Source organism: Muscardinus avellanarius (assembly GCF_963383645.1).
Source record: "Muscardinus avellanarius genome assembly, chromosome: 20".
NCBI lineage: Eukaryota > Metazoa > Chordata > Mammalia > Rodentia > Gliridae > Muscardinus > Muscardinus avellanarius.
The window spans coordinates 35,544,890-35,559,504 of record NC_137806.1 but is presented as its reverse complement, the minus strand read 5'-3'; the positions used below and the strand labels follow the sequence as shown (position 1 = coordinate 35,559,504).

General features: G+C 53.9%; 1 protein-coding gene across 1 annotated transcript in view; it reads left to right on the top strand.

Moving 5' to 3' along the window:
• The window catches only part of GALNT2 (polypeptide N-acetylgalactosaminyltransferase 2), a gene marked incomplete at both ends in the record, with an annotated part of 78,084 nt that overhangs the window by 45,900 nt on the left and 17,569 nt on the right, over positions 1–14,615 (top strand). Inside the window, 4 exons of the mRNA XM_080717183.1 lie at positions 3,880–4,033; positions 12,554–12,652; positions 12,840–12,907; positions 13,128–13,193. Of these exons, the coding sequence (XP_080573309.1) occupies positions 3,880–4,033; positions 12,554–12,652; positions 12,840–12,907; positions 13,128–13,193 (387 nt within the window). The remainder of the gene's footprint in view (positions 1–3,879; positions 4,034–12,553; positions 12,653–12,839; positions 12,908–13,127; positions 13,194–14,615) is intronic.

Genomic DNA, 14,615 nt, shown 5'->3' with positions numbered 1-14,615 from the left:
ACTCTTTGCTGTTGTGTGTTATCTTCAGAGAAACAGAAATGTGCTTCTTTGCCTCTTTTTGGGTTATTATTCCTAATTTTTGGTGAATATACTGTGTCCTATTTTGTCAGTGTCTTTTTCTGTTGAAGCTTTCTTACTAAACCAGCACCAAACACGCCTTTCCCTTAGGAATTCTTCGTGGATAAACAAGTCTTCCTGAGTGTGGCGGGTGTGGCTCGAATCCCTTGGTCTCAGGAACCGCTGGCCATGGTGGTTTCCAGTGTACAGCTCAGGAGCTCAGTGGGTCCCCATGTATCTGCCAGTCCCAGTAGCAGTAGCAGGTGGGTGGAAGGGTACCCCGCCAGCAGGTGCTGTATGGCCATGAAGCCGGCTGAGCGCTGAGGGAGCCCGTCCTGGGATGGTGGCCTTCAGGGGGCGACCACGTGCCTGATGGGCAGAAGTGTCTTTAGACCACCCTGACTTGTTCACACTAACAAGTTGTGGGCACGCTGCTCTTTGGACTGCTGATGCAGCTGAAGCCTGTTGGAAGTGAACTCATAACAGGTGAGAAGGCGAGAGCGCTCTCCTTCATACCCACAGGACTGTCTGTAGTCTGCCCCAGAAGCCATGCTCGAGGGTCGCCACGGCCACAGAGGCCAAGACGTCATTCCCCCTTGACTCTTGTGTAGAATTTGGACACAAACACTGAAATGGCAGTTTGAGGTGGGGTCATGGGTTGGGGCAAGGGTGGCAGGCAGACAGGGAGCTGGGGCTCGGTCAAAGATGCACCTGGTCCTTGGGCACTGCACCCCAGTTTTGCTTAAAGCTAGCTGCAGATGTCGAAGGAACAGTGATCTGGCACAAGGAAGGGCCTGGGTTTGAGGTGGGCTCCAGCTTCTTAGAGTCATTATGTCTCATCAGTTTGATTTCTGAGCCTTAGTTTTCTACCTTGTAGATGGAGACGGCCACGTAAGACAGTCTGCATGGTTATGGTAGGGTAGTCTGGTGCAGACTACCAGAGTGGGTAGTCTGGTGCAGCAGGGGACCGAGGCCACCCGACCATGGATGCTCTTTCTCCTTCTGTCCTTTATGTATCAACTTCGAATCTGGCTAGTGGACTCACTGGTATTTTAACTAGCATTTGAAATGAAGGAGATTGGTGTAGACTGTGTACTGCAAGCTCAATTTAGTATGGTTAAACACTGCGTAGGGGAAATAGTTTTTACTTGAAACTGAGAAAAGAGACACGTTGCAGATTTGTGTATGAAGGTTTCAGATGGGTGTGGACCTTAGTGCGCGTCAGCTTCTGTTGACTTGAGTTCATTTGAGGCTGTTTTGTGAGGACTTTTCTCCTTTAAAATCTGACATTTTTGTAGATTTACTTTTAAGTTGCTTCTTAACGCTTCTTGAATTTCCTTTTTTTGTACCAAACTTAATGAATTGCTTAGGATTTCTTCTTTCAAGACAGTTTCTCACAGGTGAACAAAATTTCCTGTCATACCAGATATCGAGTGACAAAGTGTTGTTTATATCTTTGTCATTGAATTAGATATATTGTTTGTTATCCCGGCCCTCTCTGTGTGGCATCACACCCTTCTAGAAGAAGGGCATTAGGAGTGTTCTTTTAAGCACAGTACAATTACATTCAATGTGACATCAGCCACAAGGCTGAAATCAATCTGAAAGCCTTCCTCTGGCTTTAAATTATTCTTCCCCTTCCTTGGCTGTTTTCCCAGAAGAGGTGGCTCTGTTCTGTGTGGGGCCTCTGTTTTCCAGTCTTGCCCTGAGAGAGTTGGGCACGGAGCTGTGTGCCCAGCGATAGCTGTGGAGTCGGCCATCTCTGCTGGCATCCACTGAGACACTTGGTGTTGTGCCCAGAGGGGCCTGACCGCACACCTGTGGGGACACGCCTGTCCTGGGAGTGTGCCTGGTTGCCTTGATCTCGCTCCTGGGGGTCGAAACCTGCGTCTCTGCCTGCCCTCAAGTGTCCAGTTTTCAGGCTCTGCCGGCCCATTGCTCTGTCAATTGTTTATTGGCAGTTCGGTATCAGTCATATCATGGATTCAAGTACAAGGTTTAGCAAAAATAAAAATTGTAAGAAAGAAAAGACATTATTTGGAAATGGAGTGTTACTCTAAGTTAAAATATATTGGAACAAGTTTTCCAAAGGCAAGCAGGCCCCGACTGTAAAAGCCTTACCTTTCTGGAAGTCTATTTAGGGGTGGGTTTTGGGGCCCCCCTGAAGTGGTGTCCTGGGCAGCTCTGAGCACCCCTTCTGGCCCAGACCTGTGTTCACTTACAGCACTATGGCTCCATGTGGTCTCAGTGCCAACTGCCCTCCTGCCCGGACTATCCCGAACTAAGCCAGGAAACAAAGGATTGTGGGCTGAGAGGTGTGTGCGACTTGAGAGCAGGTTGAGGGGTTAGGGGAGAGGGAAGGACTCTGAACCCAGGCACTGAGCCGTGGGCCAGCAAAGGGAGGAGGGGAAGCCCTCAGCAGCGCATAAACCTGAGAATGCCCTCTGCAGGGGACTCCTCAGACCAGTGAAGGCTTTGTTCCTTCCTTCCAGAGGCTGTAGAGCCAAGGCTTGACCTCCTGTGTGGGTGGAAGGGCAGCTCTGGGCCTGTGCTGGTCAGAGGGGCTTGGGCGGGGCTCTCTTGCCCCCTTGCTCCCAGCCCCGCTTTTGAGCACAGCGGGGCCTCTCAGGATGTCCTAAATGCATGGCTGGGCTTTGTCCTCTAAGCACCTCTTCCAGGCAGCAGTGCTCCTGAGTGAACACCGAGTCCAAGCACCTCCTGGCAGCCTCAGCTGGCTCCCAGGTGCACTGAGTGCAAGCACCTCCCTTCTGCAGTCCAGGCTCACGCCTGAGTGTACGCAAGTCCTACACCTTGCCCTTCATTGCTAACCCCCTGGCTCTGTTCTTTGTGCCTGGGACCCTCCAGGTTGACCCTCCGAGTGGTGCTGTGCTCCCCTGGGTGCCGCCACACTGCCAGTGAGAAACACCGTCCAGTGCGGCATTCTTGGGAGGCCTGTGCATGGCTGTGTAGGCTGCGCCAGCCTTCAGTAAAGAGCGCTGAGCTGGCTGCCTCGGTGCCCTTCCCTCTAAGAGGAGACCTAAGTGTGAGCAGTGGCTGGGTCCCCGGCCCTGCACACAGCCTCTGTGGGTCAAGCAAGCTGAGGCTGCAAGAAGGACCCCCAAGGGTCCTGGGTACTGTTTTCACATTGTGAGGACAGAGAGCACTTCCTCCTGTTTAAGCTAATGAGAATGTTAACAGAACAGGTACTGGTTTATGTGCTCGGGGCACCGCGGGGAGGAACAGTGACCCCCAGGGAGGAGGAGCTCGGGCTTGGTGGCTGGGACAAGTCCAGCTGTGGTGTGGTGTCTGGACTGGTCTCGCCTTGGCAGTGTCTCCTCTCGTTGCAGAGGTGGCCGGGGCCTTCAGAGTGGGCGCCTTCACCCACTGCCTGTGGGCCCGTTCATGGGCACACCAGGCACAGCATGCTTGGGTACCACCCTGAATCCCACAGCTGTATGTGTTTACGGGCGACTCACACACGACCTTTCCCACATCCCGTGTGCCCCTGGTGTTACCATGAGCCCTGGGAAAGTGGGGGAGCGGGAGAGGTCATAGAGGTGCCTATTACGCTTATGTTGTCACCCTTTGGTTTAACTTGGCTCACTGGAGGGCCCCGCACTCCCGTGCCATAGACCGTGTGTGCTGGTTTCTCGCGCTGGGCTCCTGGACTTGCTGGTGCTGGCCCAGGCTGTTTCCAGCCAGCTTGTTGCCTAGACTGCCACAGGAGAAGCCGCAGCTCTGTTGTCCCTGCTCGCTGTGGTCTGTGATGGCGCCCTGGTCTCTCTAACCCTCATCCAGCACCCTCCACTCTGTTCTTTTCAGGAAAGGTACGGTGGCCAGACTTCAATCAGGAGGCTTATGTTGGGGGGACAATGGTTCGCTCTGGGCAGGACCCCTATGCCCGCAACAAGTTCAACCAGGTGGAGAGTGACAAGCTGCGGATGGACCGAGCCATCCCCGACACCCGGCATGACCAGTGAGTACTCTCTGAGGCGGGATTTCCTGTTCTCCTGGAAGCAGCTGTGTGCTGCCAGGCTAGAAGTCCTGAGGTGTGTGCAGGGGGCTTCTCTAGGAAGGGCACGAGTTTCTGGGAGGGATCCCTGCCCCTTCCAGGTGGCCCCAGGTGCATGCCCCATGCCCTCTTCCCCAGACTCAGTAGCCTGGGCCAGATGCTCCTCAGAGGCCTCCTCACAGGATCTGCACCTTGCCATGTAGACGAGGCTGTCTTTGTGGCCTAGGCAACAGTCGGCAGCTGTGGCGCAGCAGTCCTGCCAGGTGGCTTTGGATGGCGGCTCAGGATCTCGCCTTCGTGAGGTGGTGTGTGTGCTCTGTCACTGGTGGGCTTCAGAGGGGACGGCGTCATTCTGGGTTCTCCTCAGCAGGTGGGCTGAACTCCTCACGTCCCCAAACCGTGATGCTCCTCCTTTCAGTGTGCTTGGAGTGGAGTGTGCCCAGGCAGGTGTTCGCCTGTCCTTCACGACAGGAGCATCTTAGCAGGTTAATTTTAGTTCCAGCCTATGCGGCACATTCATTTGCATGTGTTGGAGGAGCAGCTGGGAGGCCTTCCGCTTATTGGATTTGGGCTAAATTAAATTCTACCAGCATCAACTGAGTGCTCGAAATGGAACCGATTAGTGTCCTCCAGGTGTCACCTCTGCGGTGCCCAGGCTGTTGCATGTCAGCGAGGCGGTCGGGCCGCCTCTGACTTCCCCAAGACTCTGACCTTCCCATGCCAGCGGCCCTCCTCCACCTCTTGGTCTCTGCAGTCTTTGTGGAGTTCACGGAAATGCCTGTACAGTAGCCTTCAGTCTTCAGCTGGGACAGATCTGAGAGCAGAGCGGGTGAAGGCTGGTCAAGAACAAGGTTTTTGGAGCCTCCAGGCCTGGCTGGGAACCCCAGGCCTCCAGTTTTCCCTTAGGGCTGTGACCTGCCACAGAGTCGCTGCTTTGTAACAGGGAGACCTGTCTGAAGGGTTGGTTCCCTCTCTGCCGTGCCCCCCTCCTGCCGCCGCCATGCTTATCTGGCTCCCATCAACACCATGTGCCCCACAGGCACCCACTTTCTTCTCTTCATCTTCTGTACTCACCAGAACAGGGAGTCAGATCCAGGAACTGTTCACACACCTCAGCACTCAGGAACCCCAGTATCTGTTGAAAGTGAGTTGCTCAGCACAGTACCTGACATTTGTTGAGTGCCACCCAGTTGTCACACACCAAGTGACGGAGGCATGAGAAGGGAGGTGGAGCGTGCAGCAGTGGGGGCCAGCACGCAAGGGGACTGCGACACTGCCGGCTCCCCAGGACGGAGCATGCAGTTTTGACCTTCCTCGTCACCTCTGGACAGATGCTGGCGGGTGGGCGGCAGAGGCTCAGAGCCTTGGAAGCAAGGAAACAAGGAAAGCCTTTTTAAACGTATCAGATGGCGCTTCAGGAAGAAACCTCCTGTGGGCAGGAAGCACTCCATTCTGCCTTCAGGATAGGGCATCTCTCCGTGGAGACAGGAAGGCATGGCCTGCCCCTCTTACCAGCAGTTTCTCACAGTTTTTCCTTGGAAAGGAAAAGGTTCTCAGTAACCTTGCTCAATGCTCTTTGAAGTTTCAGATAGATTACGAAGACCTGAAAGCAGTTAAGTCAATGAGCATTCTGGAGATGCCCCTCTCTTCCCCAGGGAGCTGCAGCTGCTGTCCGGCAGAAGGAACGGGGAGTGGCCTCAGAGGTAGCCAGGTAGCCGCATCTCCCTTGAATGTGTGGCTGGTCTGGTTGGGTGTGCGAGTGGTTGGGGTAGGCGCACAGCTGGAGGGACTAGGAAGAATGGCCTCGCCTCCGCCGAAGTGGGTTCTGGAGTGGAGTGGCCAAGGGAACTCGTGGGGAGTCAGGATCTGGACGAACTAACTCACCTCACCGGAGGTGCACCTGTTCTGTGGGTGGCTGGATGCTTGTCTGGCACCCAGAAGAAAGGTCATAGCAGAAACATAAATTTGGAAATATTGAGCATATGGGTGGTATTTAAAGCTGTGAGCCCAGATGTTGCCCTCCAGGGAACAAGTGCAGATGGGAGAGGCCTGGGCCCAAGCCCTAGACGCTCCAGCATCAGAATCTTCAGCTGTGCATGGGAGCTGAAGACTACCACTGGGAGAAATGCCTAGCGCTGTGGGGTGCTGTCAAGCTCAGGCTACGTTCCAGGATTGGGATACAGTCCCATAGGACTGCTGTGAAGAAGCCCGAGGAGCCTGGGAGTTTCTCCTTGAGTGTGTTCAGCCAGCTGGGCCAGGACAGAAGTGTGGGGCCTCGGGAGTTTCTCTCCAGTGTTGCCCAGCCCTGGGCCAGGATAGAAGTGTAGGACTTGAGGCTGTTTGGAGCCCGTGGGACTGCATCACCTCCAGGGGCTGCAGATCTGATTTTGTGTAGCTCCCATAGTGGGGTTTTGCCCCGGCCAAACCCCTCAGTGCCCAAGTGCCTCATCCCCGTTAGTGGAAACCTGCAGGCCAAGCTGCTGCTTTCTTCTGCTCCCGTGGGACCTGCCTGCTCCAGTCCCCTCTGGGTGTCGAAGTGTGTGCTTCTTGGCTCACGTGGTCCATGGAGTCTTCTGTCCCTTTAGCCAGCAGCCCAAGGGCCAGTTCTTATGAACTGAGCCTTGTCCCCAGATTCACATGTTGAAGCTCCAGCATGACGTGACCATCTCTGGAGGCAGAACCTTCACAGATGATCGAGGTCACGAGGTAGCCCTGGCCCAGTTGGACAGCTCTGCTCAGAAGAGGGACAGACGTCTCTGCCCACCACGTGGATGTGCAGTGAGTGGACACCAGACGTGTGTCAGCCAGGGAAGGCTGCACCTGGACCCAGCCCACCCACACTTTGCCTGGGATTCAGCCTCCAGAACCAAGTAAATGGATATTGGTGGTATTGTTTTGTCAGCAGAGCAGAGCAGACCTGGACAGAGCAGAAGGGCCACCTCTTGGCCAGCAGGCTGGTGGCAGTGCCGGGCCATCAGTCCTGATGTGCCTGGGGACACAGCCCTCTCGGGGGTGCTATCCCGAGTGTTTGTGGGGGTCCAGAGGCCCCTGGGGGTTCCCTGGTCACAAGCTTCAGCCTTCTAGGAAGTGCATCTGATGGAAAGCGGTTCCCAATCCACGTGGAGCCCAGAGTGTCTGTGAGCTCTGCTGAGGGCAGCTCTGGGGGGTTTACTCAGTTGATGGAAAAGGAACACTCAGCCTGAGCAGCTGTACTTTGCACACTGATACTTTGTATATCGCTGGCATCCCACTTCTTTTGCTTATTCTTGATATAGTTTTGTCTCCTATTTTTCATTTTGGAGCACCATTTTGTTTTCGGTTTGTATCTTAGTTCATTTGCTGTTGTTATAATGGAATACTGTGACTGAGTAAGTTATGAAGGGAAGCTCCTTGCCTCCCAGTCCTGAGGTTGGGAAGTCTGGGGCTTTGGCGCTAGCACCTGCCCACCCCTGGTGAGGGTCTTCAGCTGTTCCAACTTGTGGAGAGTGGAAGACAGGGTGGGCGTGTATGGAAGGGAAGCAGGCCAGCTGCTCTTCCTCCTCCTCTACCTCCTTTCCTCCTTTTCTTTTCCTCCTCTTCCTCTACCTCTTCCTCCTCTACCTCCTCTTCTCTACCTCCGCCTCTCTACCTCCTCCTCTTCTACCTCTTCCTCCTCTACCTCCTCTTCCTCCTCCTCTACCTCTTTTTCTACCTCTTCTTCCTCTTTCTCCTCTTCCTCCTCTTCCTCTACCTCCACCTCTTTCTCCTCTACTTCTTCCTCTTCCACCTCTTCCTCTTCCTCCTCTACCTCTACCTACTCTTCTACCTCTTTCTCTACCTCCTCTACCTCTTCCTGTTCCTCCTCTTCCTGTCTCTTCCTCCTCTTCCTCTACCTCCTCTTCCTCCCTTTCTTTGTCATCATCCTCCTCGTCTTCTTCCTCCTCTTCTCTTCCTCTTCCTCCTCTCCTTTTCTCTTCCTTTTCCCCCTGCATGGACAGTGCACTTCACTTACATCCTTAGCCTTTTATTACCTGGATTTTTTCTGCAATTGGTTGAAAACTTTGCACTCATCAAGCGTGATGGTGCACACTTGTAATCCCAGTACTTGGGAGGCTGAGACAAGAAGAGCACAGGTTCGAGGCCAGCCTCAGCTTACTTAGGCCCTCTGCAACTTAGAACTTGTTTCAAAAATAAAGAATAAAAAATCAGTCTGGGGGTGTAGCTCAGGGGTAGAGTGCCCCTGGTTTCCATCCCTAGTACTGCCAAGAAAAAAAAAAAGTTTGCCTCCTACTCCGATTCATTTAGCTTCAAAATTTTGTTCATAAAAATTCAGCAACAACAAAAGGTGATCAGAGAAGTATTGGTTTCATGCCAAGAATAAAACAGCGTATTTTAAAACGGGAATTAGTGTGCTTCCACGTTCTTCCTCCCACTCCTGGTTTTGTTGATGCTATCTGGGATTCCACACAGATTGCTATTAAATTATGATTGTCTTAAGAGTATTTAATTTGCATAGTATTTGCACAAGTTCAGCAGGCTGTTCTGCTGAAATAGTTTCCTACAATTTTATGCCTCAAGTTGAGTTCTTTCCCTTTTTAGCGAAGAGCTTCCTGGGATTTTGCAGAAGTCTCACTGTATGACTGGAGCCCTTTCTGGGCTTTTGCCCACCTAAGGCCGCTTCCGTTTCCTACGTAAGAACGCAGAGTGCATCGTGTAGATTCTCTTGCCTTTTTTTCCTCTCAGATGCAGAATATATTGTTATTAGCTTCTGAGTCAGGAGTGTCATCCACCTTGTTATCACCTGCGTTTCACAGACACTAAATTTCAACTGAAAACTTTTCCAAGAGCTATTGGAAGGAGGAGGAGGAGGAGGTAGAGGAGAAAGAGGTAGAGGAAGAGGAGGTAGTGGAAGAGGTAGAGGAGCCCGGCCGAGCTCTTCCCCCCAGAACCCCTCCCTGAGCACCCCTCCTGCTCGGCTGAGCTCCCCCCCACCCCAGCACCTCTCCTGCCTGGCCGGGCTGGCTAAGCTCTCGAGTGGTCTCGGGATGGGATGCGCCTGCCCATGTTTGCGCTCTGTGATTGGTGCAGCAGAAAGCCTTTGTCAGAGGCCAGCACCAAGCTCTTGGGCTTCCCAGACTCCAGCAGCACTGTGTGGAACAAACGTGAGCTTTGCGGATTTTGTTCTGCAGTGTTCTGTTATGGCATCAAAAAGCAGGCCAGACACTAGTCACTTAGGTTGCTTGGTATTTTCCTTACAGAATTGGAGTCAAGTGGGCGTTCTAGGGAGGCGGAGCATATTTTCCCAATGACTGGTTGTTCCTTTGACCGCCTGTTTGGTTGGAGGCCACCTCAGGAGTGTGGCTTTTCTGCCAGGCCTCGCTCCTCCCTGGGCCTTGTGGAGGAACTTGAACTCTTTACTTTCTCTCCTTCTCTCACGTGTGTCTCTCATCAGTCTCTCTCCTGTGTGTCTCTTGTCTCTCCTGTCTTTCTCTGTCTCCTTCGTTACCCCTGCCTTGCCTACCTGCCCCCTTTTCTCTCTTTCTCCCTCCCTCTCCCTCCCCTTCCCTCTCTTCGCCCCCCCCCCCCCGCCTTCCCTTCCTCCCACTCTCCCTGCAGGCTTTCCCCCTTTCACAGACTGCAGCTCTCTACCTGTATTCCACGTGTACCTTGGAGCCTCTTTGCTCGGCTCCTTCTCCGGGTTATAAGAGATGCTCCCGCAGCCTCCAGTGCCCACTGACCACAGCTGCCCAGTGCAGATCGAGCCCTGTGTTCCTTATGGGGACGGTTCCAGATTTCAGAGCTCTTTCCTCTGTTTTGCTTTTCTGGTCATTGTGCAAGGTTGTAAGTGCTGTTTAGGTGAGGAGGGATGGGTGTCCCTGGAGCCAGTACCCAAGGTCACTGGAAGCCCTTTGCAGGAGCACCAGTGCAGCCAGAGGACGGGGCGCGGCTTGCTGCGCATGGGAGATGTGCTTCTGCTCCTCCCACGTTGCTTCACCATCCACAAAGCGTGGCTGTGACTGTTCCCCTGCGTCTTGATCACTGTAGAAGACCACGTGCTTTGGGCAGGCCTCCTCTGCCCTGAGCCTCGGGGACCTTCATGGGGATTCCCCACGCACCTGTTGGTATCTAGTCAGGATTCAGATCTGGGTAGTGAGTACTCTCAGGAATTTAAGAATAGGTTTAGGGTTAAAACCTTGAATCTTTTTTTTGTGTGTGTGTGGGTATGGGGATGAAACCCAGGGGCATTCGACCTCCGAGCTGTACCCCCTGCCCTAATTTTTATTCTTTGATTTGAAACAGGCTCTCACTTGAATCTGGTTTTTGAAGTCTGCATTTTAACAGGAAGGCTCCAGAAGGACCCTTTGCCCCAGAGCTTGGGGCAGTGAACGGGGCTGGAGTTGGCTCCTCAGCCCCCGCGTCTCAGTGTTAGCTGCTTCCAAAGGGCAGGCGAACCTCAGCTCGTCCTGCTACTGACTTCGGATAGACCTCGACTCTGCTCAGGACTCAGCAGAGTGGAAGGCGCGGGCTGCCGGCTCCCCCGCTCCGTGCTGGGTTCTCACGCTGCCTCTGAGCCAGCCGCTGAGATGGGCTGGCAGAGATGTGGCTCTTAAAATGCAGAATTTCTTTCCTTTCTTTTTAAAGAAATCCCCAGCTTGCTGCTCCACGTGGTTCTGTGTGCTGTGCGGGCTCATCACGTCCATATGCAGGCGCCGCACACGTCGACTCCCGGGGTGTGAAACACTCAGTATCACTTGTTATTCCTCAGCCTTAAGAATGGGGCCCCTCTTCAGGCGCACAATTGCCAAAGCCTCGCAAAACTCGCGGCCTTATGAATATGGAGAGGAATTTTAATAAAATGGAGCAGCCCTGCGTGTTCTGAAGTGTTTCCAGAGCCCCTGAGACTTCCTGCCGCTCATGGAAGATGAAGCTTCCTGCAGAGAATGGGAGGCTGAGAGAATAGGGCGCGATTGGATCAGCTCAGCTGGCTCCTTCAAGGATGAAAATGCCCAGGTGTCTCCTGCACCCTCGCTGGGCTGCCGTGGTACTAGCCCTTCAGCTGCTCAGCCCAGCAGCCCTGCCCCAGGAAGGGCTCCTGACCAGGCCTCCGCTCCAGCTCTCATTTCATTAGCATTGCGAATTGGGTTCTTGGGATTGATGCTCTTTGGTAATTTGTTTGTAGTAGAAGCCTTATAGATTTCTCACTTCCTTAATCTAACACTCTGTCAATTCTTGAAATTGGAAATAGAAAAACTAGCCTATCAGTCTGCTTGTCAGTAAAAGCTCAGACATAATGAGCTTTGTTATTAATTCCAGAATGTGTTTTCTCCCCAAACAGCAGTGGCTGTTTTCTCATGATTAATTAAAACAAGCTAGCTGAAGCAGCTAAGACGGCCCAGAAAAGCCCCTCTTGCAACCCTGGCCTGCTGCTTTTCTTGCTCATGTCCCAGACAGGCTTCTCTGGGACTATTTCTTGGTAGTCAGGGCTGTGGTGGCTGCGCCCTGTTTCTTGAGGGATGCCTCCTCCCTCTGTGTGTCACTGTCTGCTTCCGTGCTCAGCCACTGGGGCACATTAGCCATGGCTGAGCTGCACAGGTTAGTCAAGACCCACCTCCGTTTCCTGTTCAGGACAGATGCTGTCTTTAACCTAGGAGAGGGAAGACATGTTCAGAGTCAGCCCAGGTGTGGCTTCCTGAGGGCCTCCCCTCTCTCCACTGGCAGCACTGTGTTCACCTGGGGTTGCAGGAGTCTCCACAGTGCCAGTGGCAGGACATCGTGTGGGGAGATGGCAGGTCTTTCTGCTGCTCCCTGCAGGGCCTGTGTGAGGCCAGTGCCCAGCGCTTCCCAGGCTCCTGCTTGAGCTGCTGTCAGCAGGGCAGCAGAGGCTCTGGCCACATCCACAGTTGACCACTTGCATGGCCCTCAGGAGCTCTCCACTCTCCCCAAGGGTATTGTCCTCAGGATCTGGAACCTCATACTGTGCTAGAGTCTTGGAGCTGTATGAGTTCCTTTTGTAAAAATAGTGCTCAGTACCTTCTGGTCTTGTGCCTGCCTGTAGGGCTGGGTGCAGTCTGCTTGTGTCTGCAGCCCCAGCTGCAGGGAGGGAGACTGTGTGCCCCATGGCTGCTGGTTGAGGCATCCCCACCACTACAGAGGTTGCTAGGAGAGGGCCTGGCAAGAAGGGAGAGCAGCCACCGGGCATGTGCTAGTGAGAGCCGAGTTCCAAACTGGAGGAGCGCCACCGCTGTGGACCCAGAGGCTAGTGAGAGGAGTGGGGGTAGGAAAGCTCGTTCCTGCAGTGGTCTGTGCCTTGGGCCTTCTCTGTACAGATCCTCCAGGATCTTCCAGTGCTTGTGTGCAACTCCAGTGCATTCTGTTTTCCTGCATCCCGCAAGCCAGTAGCTTCCACAGCCGCCGGGCTCCCCACCTGCCCTGCAGCGCATGCCCCTCCTTTGAGGGGCCACCGCGCCTGTGCTCCTCATGCCAGCAATCCTTCTCTGCCCTCAGGTGTCAGTGGAAGCAGTGGAGGGTGGACTTGCCGGCCACCAGCGTGGTGATCACGTTTCACAATGAAGCCAGGTCGGCCCTGCTGAGGACGGTAGTCAGGTGAGCCTAGGAGACCTGCTCAGCGCACCTATTGCGTCCAGGGGAGGTGCCACTGGGGAAGCGATGGAGCCCTGACTGCTTGGCCCTGGGAGGGGCTGGTGGCCCCCCAGTGAAGCACAAGACTGAGAGGATCCTCCCAGGCAGCCCCCCACGAGGCCCATGGCCCTTGTCCTCTATCTTTCCTCAGTGTGCTGAAGAGAAGTCCACCCCACCTCATAAAAGAAATCATCCTGGTAGATGACTACAGCAACGACCGTGAGTACCAAGCGCCGCCGAACACGGCCTTTCTGCTGGCACTCGCCTTCCCGTGGGTGGGGCCAGTGCAGAGCTGCCGGGCAGATGCCAAGCCAGAGAGGAGAGCCCCCCGCCCCCGGACCCGAGGGGAGAACCGGCGGCAGAGAACCAGAAATTGCTGTGCTCCCCCGTGGACTCGCCCCGTGTGGCTCACCATGCTCTGCTTCTGTTTTTTCTCCAGCTGAGGACGGGGCCCTCTTGGGGAAAATCGAGAAAGTGCGGGTCCTTCGGAACGATCGGCGAGAAGGTGAGACTGCTTTCCTGAGCCATCATGTCAGTGCCTCCCAGTTTGTTTTTGCTGAGCCCGGGGTGACAGGAGCATGTGCTCCGGCTCAGGACAGCGGCTGAGCACTCGGTCCCCTGTTCCCCAGAGCTGCTTGGGAGCCTTGTCCAGTGCACGGGAAGGACAGCGGAAGCTCAACTAATTGAGATGGTGTGTGCGTCAGGACAAAAGTGCAAGCTCACTTCTGCTTGTGTGTCAAGAAATCAGCTGCTCTTTCACACCCAGGGAGCCTCACCAGCCCCCTGTCTGCAGTTTAGGTTTAGCCCTGGGGTTCCGTGGCTCCATGCTCCGGACATCTGATAAATAGCAGCTCCATATCTGACACCTGCTGCCGGTGAACCGCCCACAGCAGGGTGGGCCGCGGTTCCATGCACAGGTCATTCTGGTGCCACCCGCACCAGCCTTGGTGTTGACTGGGCTGGAGCCGAGCTCCTGGAAAGCAGTACAGTTGGGGCTCTTGGGGACTTGCTACGTGCCTGTCTGGACTTAGATCAGCATGGCCAGCAGCTGAGGCGTCTGCATGTGTGAGAGCCTGGAGGCTGGGTGTGAGACTTTTCGGTGGGCCTAGGGAGGCTTTCAGTCTCGGGAAGCCCCAGACCGGTAGCCCCATGGTCCAAGGTCAGTGTCACCCAGGAGAGGATGCTGCATTCCTCAGCCGTGGAATCTTTCCCTCCACTTCCCTGTGTGGACAGCTAAAGTCCAGGGAAGAGAGTGTCCTTAGCAGGAGCCTGGTCGTCCACAGAGGTGGAGCCTGTGACAGCCGGCCTGAGCAGCACCGGTTCTGACCAGTCTCATCTGCTTGGCGTCCGTCCATGACACATCAACAGTGGGTGTTCTCACTGAGCGAACTGCCTGCCAGACGCGGTCCTCAGGCCCACAGTAAATCCAAATCTTACAACCTGCTGCATTATTTTTGTCTCCTAAGCCTACAAAATAATTATGAAATTTAACCCAAAAATGTTGACCACCTCACACTCTCACCTAAGAGGAAAAAGACTGGCACAGATAAAGAGGAGGGGGAAAGAAAGAAAGGAGGGAGTTAGCAACATGTTGGTTGTTTGCAATTGGTGAATCACTTGTTAGCCCTATCGGAGAGACTTTGCAAATTCAGACTAGAAATTGTTTGTCTTTTCCCTGCTCTAGCTTGTAACTGTATAAGTCACTGAAAATCCCTTTTGACTGTAAAAAGGCAGTTAAGGCACCTGTCCTCAAAGTGGTCACGTTCTTCCAGATGCTTGTTAAAGGATCTGTCACTCTGGCATCTGGTGGAAAGGTACTGTTTATAAGACGACTCTGTTATGAAAATTTATATGTTAGCATCACATGTGTATACAGTTGGGCCAGTAGTATAACTGATTTTATGTAAAAAGCCAGTCATTTATGTTA